The 14135-nt window shown below is 42.8% G+C and overlaps 1 protein-coding gene across 1 annotated transcript; it reads left to right on the forward strand.

Annotated features, from left to right (window-relative positions):
• Nucleotides 1-192: 192 nt before the first annotated feature.
• Nucleotides 193-13989, forward strand: LOC306918239 (beta-chimaerin-like; the record flags this gene model as incomplete). The annotated part of the gene is made up of 5 exons (XM_079531110.1): nucleotides 193-248; nucleotides 3665-3696; nucleotides 5037-5150; nucleotides 13503-13773; nucleotides 13906-13989. Coding segments are annotated over 5 exons (557 nt in total), but the record flags the coding sequence as incomplete, so codon positions are not given.
• Nucleotides 13990-14135: the final 146 nt, after the last annotated feature.

The raw sequence follows: 14135 nt of genomic DNA on the forward strand, positions 1-14135 counted from the left end.
CTCTCTCTCTCTCTCTCTCTCTCTCTCTCTCTCTCTCTCTCTCTCTCTCCTGTCACACACCACAGTATTGTCACACATTTTGCTCTTGATGTGTTTACATTCTGCGCTGCATGGGCATGGGTCTCGCCGGGCCAGCCAGGGGCCAGAAGAAGAAGACCCTCCATTAACTAAACCATGTGTTTCTCTTGACAGTGTACCAGCTCCAGCAGGAGGCCCCCAGACCCAAGAGGGTCACGTGTCCTCAGGAGGTCAGTATATAGGATCTGTAAATGGATATGGTGGCAGGCTACAGGCCAGCGTCACGTTTAAAGGTCACACACAAACACGGTTCACTGTAAATGGCTGAGGTTCAATGTATCTCTGATAGTGCACATTTGTACAATCTCAGAGATATTAAAGGTGTATTAAAGCTGCTATAAGCAATAATATGTCAAAATTTTAATGACTTTGTTTTTTATTTATTTTTTGGTATTCAGACAGCCAGACAGAGTAAAACGCTCCCAAAAGAAATGTAGTCTCTGTGACACATCTAGGGGCCACAATCTGCATTCAAAGAGGTTCCTAGAAGCTTTGTCATTGGTCGAAAAAAACCTGGTCGCAATGACTAACCAATCAGGAAGTAGACAGGCAAATCAACCAATGGCAAAGCTTCTAGGAACATCTTTGAATGCAGATTGTGGCCCCTAGATGTGTCACAGAGACTATGTTTTTTGGGAGTGTTTTACCCATTGCTTATTGCTTAGTGTCATATTATTATTGCTCACATTATTGCTTATAGCAGCTTTAAGGTGTGTTAAATGATTATGTATTTTGTTGTTTTAAAAATAATTGTTAAATTACTCTAGATTCCGATTATCGTCGTCATAGAGCGTTTGTTTAGCTCTTTTAGCAAACAGAAAATACATTTTCAGGTTGGGATACCAATTTTGTCGTACAGGATACAGGCATGAACGAGTGAAATTGGAAGTGATGGAAAAAATATATATTTCCGTTCAAAACATTTAACGGACCAAATTGAAACTGGAACTCTATGCAATTGAAGTTGACGAATGATGTTTCTGTGGGGGTTTCTCGTTCCTGATTGGATACAATTGGTATCCTGAGCTGAAAATGTAATTTGCTGTTCACGATAGATAACAAACACTGGGCAAATGGCAATGATTACTTTTGGAATTGTTTTTTTACTTTTGACAAAAATGTTAAACCTCAAAAACATATCAGTTACACCCCCTTTAAATGAGAATTTGACTGCGTGCACTGTTTTTGTACTGATGGGTCTGTATTTTCCCGACAAGTCAGTCAAATAAATCAGATCAACCCTAAGAGGAGTTGGCACGTGTCACGTGTAACGATTGTGACATTGTGCATTCTATTTCTGATAGGAGCAGCGTGTAGCTTATCGACAAAGCGCACACACGACATGACACCATTATTTTGAGGAGAATGACAGTGACAGCAGCCATGAGCTAAAGCTAGGCCATTAGTCAAAATCAGATATGATCTTTTTCTTTTATGACAACAGATTGTATTCACTATGTATTATGTATGTATGTTTATTATGTATTACCCGTGATATTGTTTGCATGCATGCATGTATACATACATACATACATACATACATACATACATACATACATACATACATACATACATACATACAGTACATACATACATACAATAGGCAGGTTGCCCTTCACTGGTAAGGTAACCTTACATTGGATTTTAAATATATGAAGGTATTGTAGGCTGGGATTTTACAAAAAAGCCCCCCTTTTAAATACATACATACATACAGACATACAGACATACATACTTATAAGGTATGCCATCTGGTGGCTAATGAACCAAACACATTCTCAGAAGTTGAAGCAGTTTTAGAGGACCCACTTTTAGGCCAGTGCAACAGAGCATGCTTTTGCCTTTTTTTAAAACCTTACCCATTTTGACCAAATACATACATACATACATACATACATGCACGCACGCACACACACATCCTGTAGGATCTGTCTGTTGGTGTGCTAACTTATATGAAGCCATACAATTCAAACTAGGCTTTACGTTTTTCCGTTTCCTCAGAGGCCTAGTATAAACCGTATGGTATATTATGTCTTATAAAACACCTAAGAAAAATGGGACACATTAATGTAAAAAAAATATCTGGAAGGAATAATGAGATTTTTTCCGAAGCACGTTCTTCATTTTTTTGGAATGGAGTTGACATTTAAAAGCACCATAACCTCGCCTTTTTTAGTGGGATATAACTAGACTTAAAGCTGCGATACTAAAAAAAAAGACGCCCTATACTTCCACGGGTCACCATCTCTGAATAAAGACTTTGTGCTGGTATTTCCTTTTATGTTAGACCCCACCCAGTAAAGCACATGATGAAAAGTACTGTATATTGATCTGAAGCGTTCCCTAATGCTTGTGAGACTCTCTTCCACTGCGGATAAGAAGACTACACAGTACACACCCTAACATCACACTGGAATCATTAAATCTTTAGCAGCCGTCACTGTAGCTGCCTGTGTTCTCTATCAGCGCTGTCGGTCGGGTGGAAACCTTCTATGTCCACTATAGGGTTGTCCCGATCCCATCACTCGATTGGAAATCGGAGCCTATTATCACGTCATTTTCAAACGATCGGAAATCTGATCGGGAGCAAAAAACGTAACAATATTATATACATCATGATATTAGACTGAATATTGTCTGTGATTTTGGATATTGTGTACTATTGTGATATGGCAGTGTGTTCTACAAAAATATAAATATCGGATCGGGAAAAATCGCTATCGGCAGATACTCAAAATCAGATCGGGAGCAAAAAAACATGATTCCCTAAATGTCCAAAACTGTAATCTTTTCAGGACACGTGTTGCAATGGATCCATTATTATTTTAGTCGTTTCTTACTCATAAATACTTTTCATCGGTTTCAATATTAGTGAAATAACCCACAGCCACACTTTCACTTTAAAACATTTTCAAAAAATAGCCGATCTCCAAGTTGTGAGCTTGTAGATCGGCAGTTTTTGCTGCTTTTGCGTGACATTGTTGTACGAAGTAGGGCATTAATAAAAACAATGCAGATATATAAATATGGACGTACATGTTTCTGCTCGACGGCAATGATAATATTGTCTCCGTGGAAACCTCATATGTCTAAAACTGGAACTTTTCAGGATTCAAATAAAAACAAAATAGCAGATCTACATTGTACAAGCTCGCAACCTGGCGCAATGCGACACCTTTCTTTTGAGCTTGTAGACCTGCCGTTTTTGATACTTTTGTGTGACGCTACAGTATGATCAAGTAGGGCATTCATTTACGGAAAAAATAACCCCCCCCCACAAAAAGTAAAAATAGGGCGATACAAGGTTTCTGCGGGACGGCGTGGACATGCTTGTGCTTAACCCTCCTCCACCCATGCACGACAAAATGGTTCGCGGCAGCTTGCAGGCAGGGATGCAGACTTAAGGCACTGTGATATCTGTCCCATAGAGCGGTGGACTCCTTTATCTTTCACACACACACACAGTCACACACACACTGCCAGAGAGAGGAGCGATCGCTAAAGCCATTAAAATTGAAGTTTTTCTTTTGGTATGATATCACTCCCGTCGGCCAATATAATAATCCATCTTGTCTCTGGCTTCCAGATGGAGAACAGGCCCAAGTACTACGGCAGAGAGTGAGTGTACTGTAACTTCATTCCTTTTCCTAATAACAGCCGCCTGCTATGCTCTGCACAGCGCAGGGGGCGGGGCTGGCTGTTATCTGTCATTATTGCCTGGTATTAGATGTGGTTTTGGGGCAAGCAAAACTCGTGGGTGGATGTGTGTGGTGTGTGGTATGTGTGTGTGTGTGTGTGTGTGTGTGTGTGTGTGTGTGTGTGCAGTACTTATGTGTGTGTATTGGTAGTTGGTACATGTTTGTGTGCTGTATCTGTTTGCTAGTGTATTTTATTGCATGTGCGTGTGTGCGCGCACATGATAGAATAGATACTAAATGTCTGGGAATAAACTCTACCCAGTAGGATTCTTCCATGCATTATTTTATGCGTTACATTATCAGCCATACATTACAGTGTGTTTAAAATGGTAAATTCTTATGGTACTTTATGTCATAGTTATAGGTCAAATATGTCAGACACATAATATGAAATGAATAGTTTAGACCAGCAGTCCCCAAACGTATTACTTATTACCTCCTGACCTAGCTGACGCACCCCCCCCCCCCCCCCCCAACTCCAAATCTTGCCTAAAATGATACATTTTTAAATATGATCGTGGCAAATAATCACAGAATGTCACTGCACTGAGAGACATGCAGCTGCTCAGTATACTCTGCCGCAGCTGCTCTATACATCTCCTTACAACAGTGGTTTACCGCAGTTTGGGAAGCCCTGGTTTAGAACAAGCATCTCTAGGTAAAGAACCAAAGCTATACGTTGGTGTTTGAGAGTTGTTTGTCTGGGTAGAGAGACCGGTGTTGTTTTTGTCGACTAAAACTAAGACGAAAAATGTTTGTCGACTACCTTTTTTCACTGACGAAAACTAAATGGAAACTAAATGAAAACTAAACTATGATGACTAAAACTAAGACTAAATGTATTGACGATTTCATCAACAGATAAAAAACTAGATTAAAATGTTAAGAAGGGACTAGTGGACGAGAGATCCAGTATAAGTCCTTTTACACTTGATTGCATGCTGAAAATAGCCGATCTACAAGCTCACAACGCGTCGCGCTGCGACGCGTTGTGAGCTTGAGCTATTTTCAGCAAGTGTAAAAACAGTCATTACGACGGCATCAAGGCCCGCCAAAATACGGGCCAAAATGTATTTTAGTGTTAGTCTAAAACTAGACTAACACTAAAACATTTCAGGTGACTAAAATGTGACTAAAACTAAATGAAAACTATTCAAGAGACTATGGCTAAAACTAAAATCTAAATTTGCTGCCAAAGACAACACTGGTAGAGACTATAGAGAGTCACGGTGGATCTGACGTACATGTGTGTCGCTCCAGGTTCCACGGCGTCCTCTCTCGTGAATATGCAGATCAGCTGCTGGTGGGATCGGAGGGGGCTTACCTCATCAGAGAGAGCCAACGGCAGCCGGGGACGCACACGCTGGCCTTAAGGTAATGTAGTTGGTGACAGATCAAGAGCACGAACCCCTCTATGGGTCTGCTATACTGTAGCATTTACTCATTCATTCAATACTGTACTGTGTCTGTCTGTACACTCTGGTCACAATCAATCACACTCAAATTAATCAATCTATCACTCTTTCAGTCAGTCAGTCAGTCAGTAGGGCCGTCACGATTTTCAAATTTATTGATTAAATTGTCACACAAATAATTGGGATTTCAATTGTGTTTTTTGCTGACACATTTAATCGTTTGTGATATTATTTTCTTTAAAGCAAAATTCTAAATAGCAGAAATAGTCGACGCGCCACTTTGTGTGACGTGTTGTAAGCTTGTAGATCTGCCATTTCTGTTGCTATTTTTGAAAAATGTTTGAAAAATGTATGGACATTTTTCAACATGGAAACGATTGCAAAAATAATTGCGATTAGGCGATTTTGAAATAATTGTGACAGGCCTGTCAGTCAGTCAGTAACTCACTCACTCAGTCACTCACTCACCAATCTGGGAACCAATCGGCAAAACAAAGGTACAACAGCGGCCTCTTTTCCGTTGAATTTTCTCGCGTCAGCCTTCAATTTTTCAATTCAATTAATTTTTTTATTAAAGTGTCAAATCACAACAAGTTGTCTCAAGACACTTTACAACCAACAAAGATCCACCCAGAGCAAGCAATAATGCGACAATGGTAACGAAAAAAACTCCCCTTTAGGAAGAAACGTCAGGCAGAACCCGACTCTAGGGTGGGCGGCCATCTGCCTCGACCGTGTCGGGGGATGGGGGGGGGGGGGGGCGGGGGGGTAGAGGGGGAATAGGAAGAAAGAATAGAAGAGAGATAGACAGGGTGGGCTCCATGGAGGGGCCTGGTCCACATCTGGTCCAGGTCGTGCACTGTGAGGCCGGGTCCACGGTCACACTTCTGGTGGGCTCCATGAAGTGGCCTGGTCCACGGTCACACTCGGCAGTCAGTTGGGGGTTAATATTAGAGGTCCACGGAACTGCGAAGTGGAGGACGAAAAGAGACTCCGGGGAGGGATTCCCCGGATGTTGGGTTAGTGGCAGGCCTTACTGGAGCCTATACAGTGTATATTACAAGCACTGCTGGGAGACAAACCCACACAAACAATGTACAATTATGGTATTTAGCAGACACAACACAGGTGCAGGGTTTGGCGGGAGGTTCCCCTTACTCAGTTCTCACCCTTATGACTTTATCGGGTGAGCGAGTACTGGAGACAAGTCTAGCTATAGGCTTTGTCGTAGAGAAAGGTTTTTAACCTAGTCTTGAATGTGCAGAGCGTGTCAGCCCCACGGACCGAAGCCGGGAGAAGGTTCCACAGCTGAGGTGCCTGGGACCTAAACGCCCTGCCTCCTATTGTAACTTTTGATATTTTTGGGACAGTAAGCATTTTTGCATACTGTAAACGCACTGGTGTTCTATTTGGTTTGTAGGGATCGATGAGTTCTTTGAGATATTGTGGTGCCTGACCATTGAGAGCTTTGTAGGTGAGGAGAAGAATTTTGAACTCTATTCTGTATTTAACCGGGAGCCAGTGTAGAGAGGCCAGTGAAGGAGTGATATGGTCTCTTCTTCTGGTACCTGTCAGCACACGCGCCGCAGCATTTTGAACTAGCTGTAGGCTTTTCAGAGACTTACTTGGGCCTTGAGGTAACAAATGCGTGGACAAGTTTTTCTGCGTCATTTTTGGACAGGATGTGCCTAACCTTTGCAATATTACGCAGGTGAAAAAAGGCAGTCTTTGAGATTTGTTTGATGTGAGATTTGAAGGACATATCTTGATCAAAGGTAACTCCCAGATTCTTTACAGTGGCCTTGGAGGCCAAGGTAATGTCATCTAGGGAAAAGTTCTCGTCGGCTAGTTTGTCTCTTATAGGGGCTTAGGGCCAATAACATTAACTTCCGTTTTGTCAGAGTTGAGGAGTAGGTAATTACGGGTCATCCAACTCTTTATGTCTTTAAGACATGCTTGAAGTTTGACTAGTTGGTCCGTTTCGTTCGGTTTCATCGATAGATATAGTTGAGTGTCGTCCGCGTAACAGTGGAAATCTATAGAGTGTTCCCTGATGATGTTACCCAGAGGGAGCATATATAAAGAGAAAAGTATTGGTCCAAGCACAGAGCCTTGTGGAACTCCGTATTTGACCTTTTCACGTGTTGAGGATCCCTCATTGGCATTAACAAACTGAAATCGGTCAGACAGATAGGACTCGAACCATTTCAGTGCGACATCCTTGATGCCAACCAGGTGCTCCAGTCTCTGTAGCAGAATGTGGTGGTCAATAGTGTCGAATGCAGCACTAAGGTCCAGCAATACCAGTACAGAGAGGAGGTTATTATCTGCTGCAGTCAGGAGGTCATTTGAAACAATGCCGTCTCAGTGCTATGGTTAGCTCTGAAGCCCGACTGAAAGCCTTCGAATATATTGTTGTTATGTAGAAAGTCACATAACTGTTTGGCGACTGCTTTCTCGAGGATTTTGGAGAGAAATGGAAGGTTTGATATGGGTCTATAGTTAGCTAGAATGCATGAGTCAAGAGTAGGCTTTTTGAGGAGAGGTTTGATTACAGCTACCTTAAAGGATTGTGGCACGTAGCCTGTCACCAGGGACATATTGATCATATTGAGCAGGGATGTACCAACCGGGGGCAGGACCTCTTTGAGTAATCTAGTTGGAACTGGATCCAGGGGACATGTTGATTTTGAGGAAGTTATCATTGAAGTGAAATCAGAGAGCTCGATTGGGGAGAACCTGTCCATATATATATTTGGGTGTGCGGCCATCTCTGGGACCACCATGTTTGGGGGCAGTCCAGTGGGGGCCGAGAGTAGTTGTAGATACATTTGATCTCTGATAGTTCCTATTTTGCCATTGAAGAAACTCATGAAATCGTTACTATTGAGAGTTGTAGGGATACGTGGATCAGTGGAATCATTACTTTTTGTCAGTTTGTCAAAAAGGAACTTGGGGTTACTTTTGTTTTCCTCTATTAGGGATGAATAATAGGTGGCTCTGGCATTGTCGAGGGCCTTTTTGTATATTTTGAGGCTATTCTGCCAGACTATACACGATTCTTTCCGTTTGGTTGAGCGCCATATTTTTTCAAGTTTGCGAGACGTTCGCTTGAGATTTCTAGTTTCCGAGTTGTACCATGGGGCTAGCCTTTGTTGCTTTATTACTTTCCTTTTCAGGGGAGCGACAGAGTCAAGTGTCATTTGAAATGAGCTTGTGACACTATCAACAAGGTGATCGATTTGAGAAGGACTATAGGTGTGCGGGTCTTCTATTTTGTTGAAATATACCGAGTTGATGGCTGATGGAATTGTTTCCTTGAACTTATTTACAGCGCTCTCGGATATACTTCTGCCGAGGACATTTTTGTCCAGTGGTGTATAATCCATCAATGTAAAATCGAAAGTTATCAGATAATGGTCAGAGAGGTCACGATTTTGTGGGAAAACTATGAGGTGCTCTATTGTAATACCATAGACCAGAATGAGGTCAAGGGTATGGTTGAGAATGTGGGTAGGTTTATCTACACCAGTGTTTCCCAACCTTTTTTGTCCCGGGGCACACTTTTCATAGCCTAAAAATCTCGGGGCACACCTAGATATACGGGGGGTGTGCATGTGTGTGTGTATGTATATATATATATATATATATATATATTATATTTACTATATATATATATATATATATATATATATATATAATATAATTAATATATATATAGTAAAACGTCTTTGATACCAAACACATTATAGTTTTGACAGAGTAAAACTTCTTTGAACCCAATATACTTTTAAAAACACACATGACAGCACTCATCAAATAACTTTAAAGAGAAAGAAAGGGACAGAGACAGTGCCTCAGTTTCATCAATTTATTTTTGAAAACTCAATATACAAAATATAGCACACACATGTTCAATTTGTCAATGCAAAGTAATACTTCTAAATAAAAAAAGGAGTTGTAAAAACAAGAACAAAAATATTTTGCCACAATACAATGGTCTTAAACTTGAGCACTTTGTACAAAAAAAAAATCGCAAAAGATATTTGATGAAAATAAATGAAAATAGTTCTGTCTTAGTGTGAACCTTGAGCTTGTTTTCCTGAACAAAGAGTTTTTATCCTGGCTGAGACGCTGGACAAACTGACACGGAGCTCCTCATCAACTGCTCTCAGGCTCTCTCTGCGTTTGTTTTTTATGCAAGTCAGGCTTGAAAAGCTAAGCTCACACAGGTAGGTTGTGGAAAAGGGAAGCAGCACTCCCATTGCGCTGTCTGTGATGGCTGGATATTCTTTGCCAACAGCCAACCAAAACCTGTCCAGGCTTAGCTCCTTGAATTTCTTTTTCCATTCATAGTCCCCCTGTATGTCCAATAACTGCTCTCGCTCCAGCATTGGGCTGTTCACGTTTGGCGCGTTCAATGGGTCACGGACCCAGTCAAAGTCTTCGGCGGAAATTGGGGGGAAATAAATTGCAAATCTGTCCTCGAGAGTTTCCAGATGCTCAGAAATGACCCGACACAAGACACGATTGGTTTTGTATCCAGCGTTGCTGCAAGGAAACATGTCCAGCTTGCCCTTGCCTGCAGCCTGCCGCCAGATGGCGAGTTTGTTCCGAAATGAGTTCAGTTTTGTCGTGCTTGTAAGAATATTCTCATTTCGCCCTTGCATTTTCCTGTTCAGTTCATTCAGATGGACAAAAATATCCGCCATGTATGCTAGTCTTGCACACCAGTACTCATTTGCAAACAGTTCGGCATATTTGGATTGCTCAGCGGACAGAAAGCACTTTAATTCCTCCCTCAGTTCATATACACGCGACAAAACTTTTCCCCTGGAAAGCCATCGAACTTCGGTGTGCAACAGCAGAGTTTGATGTTCCGCCTCCATTTCCTCGCACAGTGTGGCGAACAGCCGGCTTTTCAGTGGTCTTGCTTTAATAAAGTTAACGACGCTTACTGCATCATCCAACACAACTGACAGGTCTTTTGGTAAAGTCTTTGCAACCAGCGCCTCACGGTGTAAAAAACAGTGTGTAGCCATGACGTCAGGATTAATCTCTTTCACTCGGCTAACAAATCCCTTGTATCGCCCGGTCATAGCTGCCGCTCCATCAGTGCACACACTGACACAGTCTTCCCAGGTTAAATTCCATTTCTCCAAATATTCCGATGTCACCCGGAAAACTTCCTCTCCTGTTGTATTTCCAGGCAGTTGTTTGCAAAACAGGTAATTCTCTCTGATGAAGTCACCATCCGCGTCACAATCAATGAATCTCACGTTTGCCAACAGCTGTGCGTGTCCACTTATATCTGTTGATTCATCCACTTGCAGTGCAAATTTTCCACTTGTCATAATTTTGTGCATGACAACACTCTCTATGTCTGCAGACATGTCTTCAATGCGTCGGCCAATTGTGTTATTTGAGAGTGGCACATTTGCTAATTCCTTTGCAGAATCTGGTGGCACCAAGCCCACACCCCCCGCGAGTTTGAATGAATTGGCTATTACCGTTTCTGCCAATGTATGTGGCAGTTTTAACTTTGCCAACATCTCTGCGATTTGGTAGCTTAATTCCAGACCTTTTTCAGAAGTCTTTGTGGTACTGCGTATCAAGAGACTTGCCTGCTTCGCTGTGTCTTTCTCCTTTTTTTCTTTCAAACTCACGAAAAAGTTTTTGTCCTTTGTAGCGAGTTCAACATGAGTGGTATCAAGGTGACGCTTCAGTTTACTGGGAACCATGCCGCTGTTTGAAAGCTTGAATCCACAAACGATGCACAGCGGAATCGGGTTAGTTGTATCCCCAGTAAACGTGAAGCCAAACTTCATGTAGTCATCACGGTAAAGTCTGGCAGTGGCTTTCTTTGTAGGCGTTGCGTTGGTAGTAGCCGGCGGCGAGGGGCTGCTGGCTGTGCCGTCGTCAGATGCAGGTGACCCGGCGGCGCTGTGTGTGCTGCTGTCGAGTTCTGGTGGTGTCTTTCTGGAGGGAGCCGCGAAATGTAGAGTCTTCTGGATGCATCTCTTTTTGACTGCTGGTTCCATCTTGTAGTAGCTGTACAATGTGAGTGAGTGCCAAGCTAGGCTGTGCCCCATTTATACAGTAAAGTTGCCAGGCGAGTACAGGTGATTAACATTCCTATGGCCGATGGTCGTTAGATGGTCGCGGACATAGGAACTGATAGCCTAAATAGAGCATTCATCTCATTGATTGATTCAATCGGTTTCTCTCGAACCGATTGAATCAATCAATGAGATGAATGCTCTATTTAGGCTATCAGTTCCTATGTCCGCGTGAATATTTAGATCACCGATTACGATGATTTTATTAGACTCAAGGACTAGACTTGATAAAATTCAGAGAACTCAGATAGAAATTGTGTGTAGGCGCCGGGAGGGCGGTACACTGTAATGACTATTAGGGGCTGTATTGATTTCCAGCTTGGGTGTGAAAGGTTGAGAATCAAGCTTTCAAATGATTTGTAGGTGGCTTTGGCTCTAGGACTAATTGTTAGGCTTGAATTGAAGATGGCAGCAACTCCACCTCCAATTTTACCATTGTCTCTGGGGATATGGGCATTGGTGTGACTTGGTGGGGTGGCTGTATTTAAACTGACATATTCTTGCTCACCCAGCCACGTTTCAGTCAGACAAAATAAGTCAAGACAATTGTCTGATATGATTTCATTTACCAGTGTTCCTTTTTTACGTAGAGATCTAATATTTAGACATCCACATTTGACATTTTTGTCCAGTGGTGTATAATCCATCAATATAAAATCGAAAGTTATCAGATAATGGTCAGAGATGTCACGATTTTGTGGGAAAACTATGAGGTGCTCTATTGTAATACCATAGACCAGAATGAGGTCAAGGGTATGGTTGAGAATGTGGGTAGGTTTATCTACACACTGAGAGAAACCGATTGAATCAATCAATGAGATGATTGATTCAGGCTATCAGTTCCTATGTCCGCGTGAATATTTAGAGATCTAATATTTAGACATCCACATTTGATATTTGTATTTTGTGGTACTACTGTATTGGTCTTGATTTGTATCAAGTTTGTATGTACAGCTCCTATTTCCTTTGGTTTGTTCAGCCTATATGGTTTGTTCAGCCTCTACAGAGACTGTATAGTTTGTATAGACTGTATAGTTTGTATGGTTCTATTTTGTATAGTTTGTATAGTTCTATTTTGTAGGATAGGTTGCACTGGAGGAAGCACAGAGAGCTGTGTAGGACTGCAACTCTGCTTCCTGGTCCCAACTCTGGGTGGTCATAATGTATCTATAAAATCGTCCATATTTCTAGAGATGAGCTTTGCACCGTCCCAAGTTGGATGTATGCCGTCTCTCTCTATCAGACCAGTATTCCCCTCAAAGGTTTCCCAATGATTTATAAAGCTCACGTTATTATCTGGACACCACCTAGACAACCAACGGTTGAATTGTCTCATACGGCTAAACATGTCATCATTAATCATGTTTGGCAGGGGACCAGAGAAAATTACGGAGTCCGACATTGTCTTTGCGTATGTGCAAACTGACTCAACATTTATCTTCGTAATCTCAGATTTCCGAAGTCGTGTGTCGTTGCCTCCGCAGTGGATTACAATCCTATCATAACGATTACATTTACTTTTAGCAATAAGTTTCAGATTTGATTCGATGTCGCCCGCTCCGGCCCCGGGGATGCATTTGACTATGGTTCCTGAAGTCTTTAATTTCACGTTTCTCATTATAGAGCTACCGATAACCAGAGTTGTGTTCTTAATGACACGTCGCCGTTGCGTGCCATCAAGTGGGACTGATGTCCTCGCCTCCAGCACCGCAAACAGGCTGCACTTGTTACACACGTCCGAAGCAACAAAGGCGTCAGGGCTGTAACTATACATATTGCATACGGCGCAGGAGAGAGGGCTAGAGCGAGAGGGGAACCTGCCGGGAGGGAGGGGGTGGTGGTGGTGGTAGAAAGCCATCGCAATCGCTCGGCCAAGCCGACAGAAGGAGACGGTCGTTCCGCCAAACAACCAACCCGAGCAGCGATAAGATCGCCACAGAGTAGGATAATTAACAGTGATAGCGTGTGTTTGAATCACAGCAGTGCAATATAATAATGTTTGCCATTCGTGCTGCTGACAACACAGCCGCCTGACAGCATACAGGCAACACAGGAAATGACGTAACAGGCTTACCGTCAGTGAAAAGGGTCCGATGTCCGATGACATAAGATAAGGCCTTCTGTCTTGAGAGACTATACTCACTCACTCACTCATCTAACACACTGTATTACCTCCTCGCTTGCACGGGCAGATTCGGCCACCAGACCCTCAACTACCGGCTGTTCTACGACGGGAAGCACTTTGTCGGCGAGAAGCGCTTCGAGTCGGTGCACGACCTGGTGACGGACGGCCTCATCACGCTCTACATCGAGACCAAGGCGGCGGAGTACATCGCCAAGATGACCACCAACCCCATCTACGAGCACCTGGGCTACACCTCACTGCTCAAGGACAAGATGGTGCAGCGGCTCAACTACGGCAGGACGGAGCGCCGCCGGGTCACCTTCCAGAGAGACCAGAGGGTGAGTGAGGACTCTGTTATGCTCTGTGACCATGTAATGATGAAACCTGTCACCTTCCAGAGAGACCAGAGGGTGAGTGAGGACTCTGTTATGCTCTGTGACCATGTAATGATGAAACCTGTCACCTTCCAGAGAGACCAGAGGGTGAGTGAGGACTCTGTTATGCTCTGTGACCATGTAATGATGAAACCTGTCACCTTCCAGAGAGACCAGAGGGTGAGTGAGGAGGACTCTGTTATGCTCTGTGACCATGTAATGATGAAACCTTGTCCGGATGTTGTCCGAGCAGTTTTGTTTTGCTCCCGATCCGATTCCGATAATTTGATTTTGAGACATGCCGATACTAGGCATGTAACGAAACA

The sequence above is a fragment of the Electrona antarctica genome (assembly GCF_951216825.1).
Source record: "Electrona antarctica genome assembly, contig: scaffold_1537, whole genome shotgun sequence".
NCBI classification, from domain to species: Eukaryota; Metazoa; Chordata; class Actinopteri; order Myctophiformes; family Myctophidae; genus Electrona; species Electrona antarctica.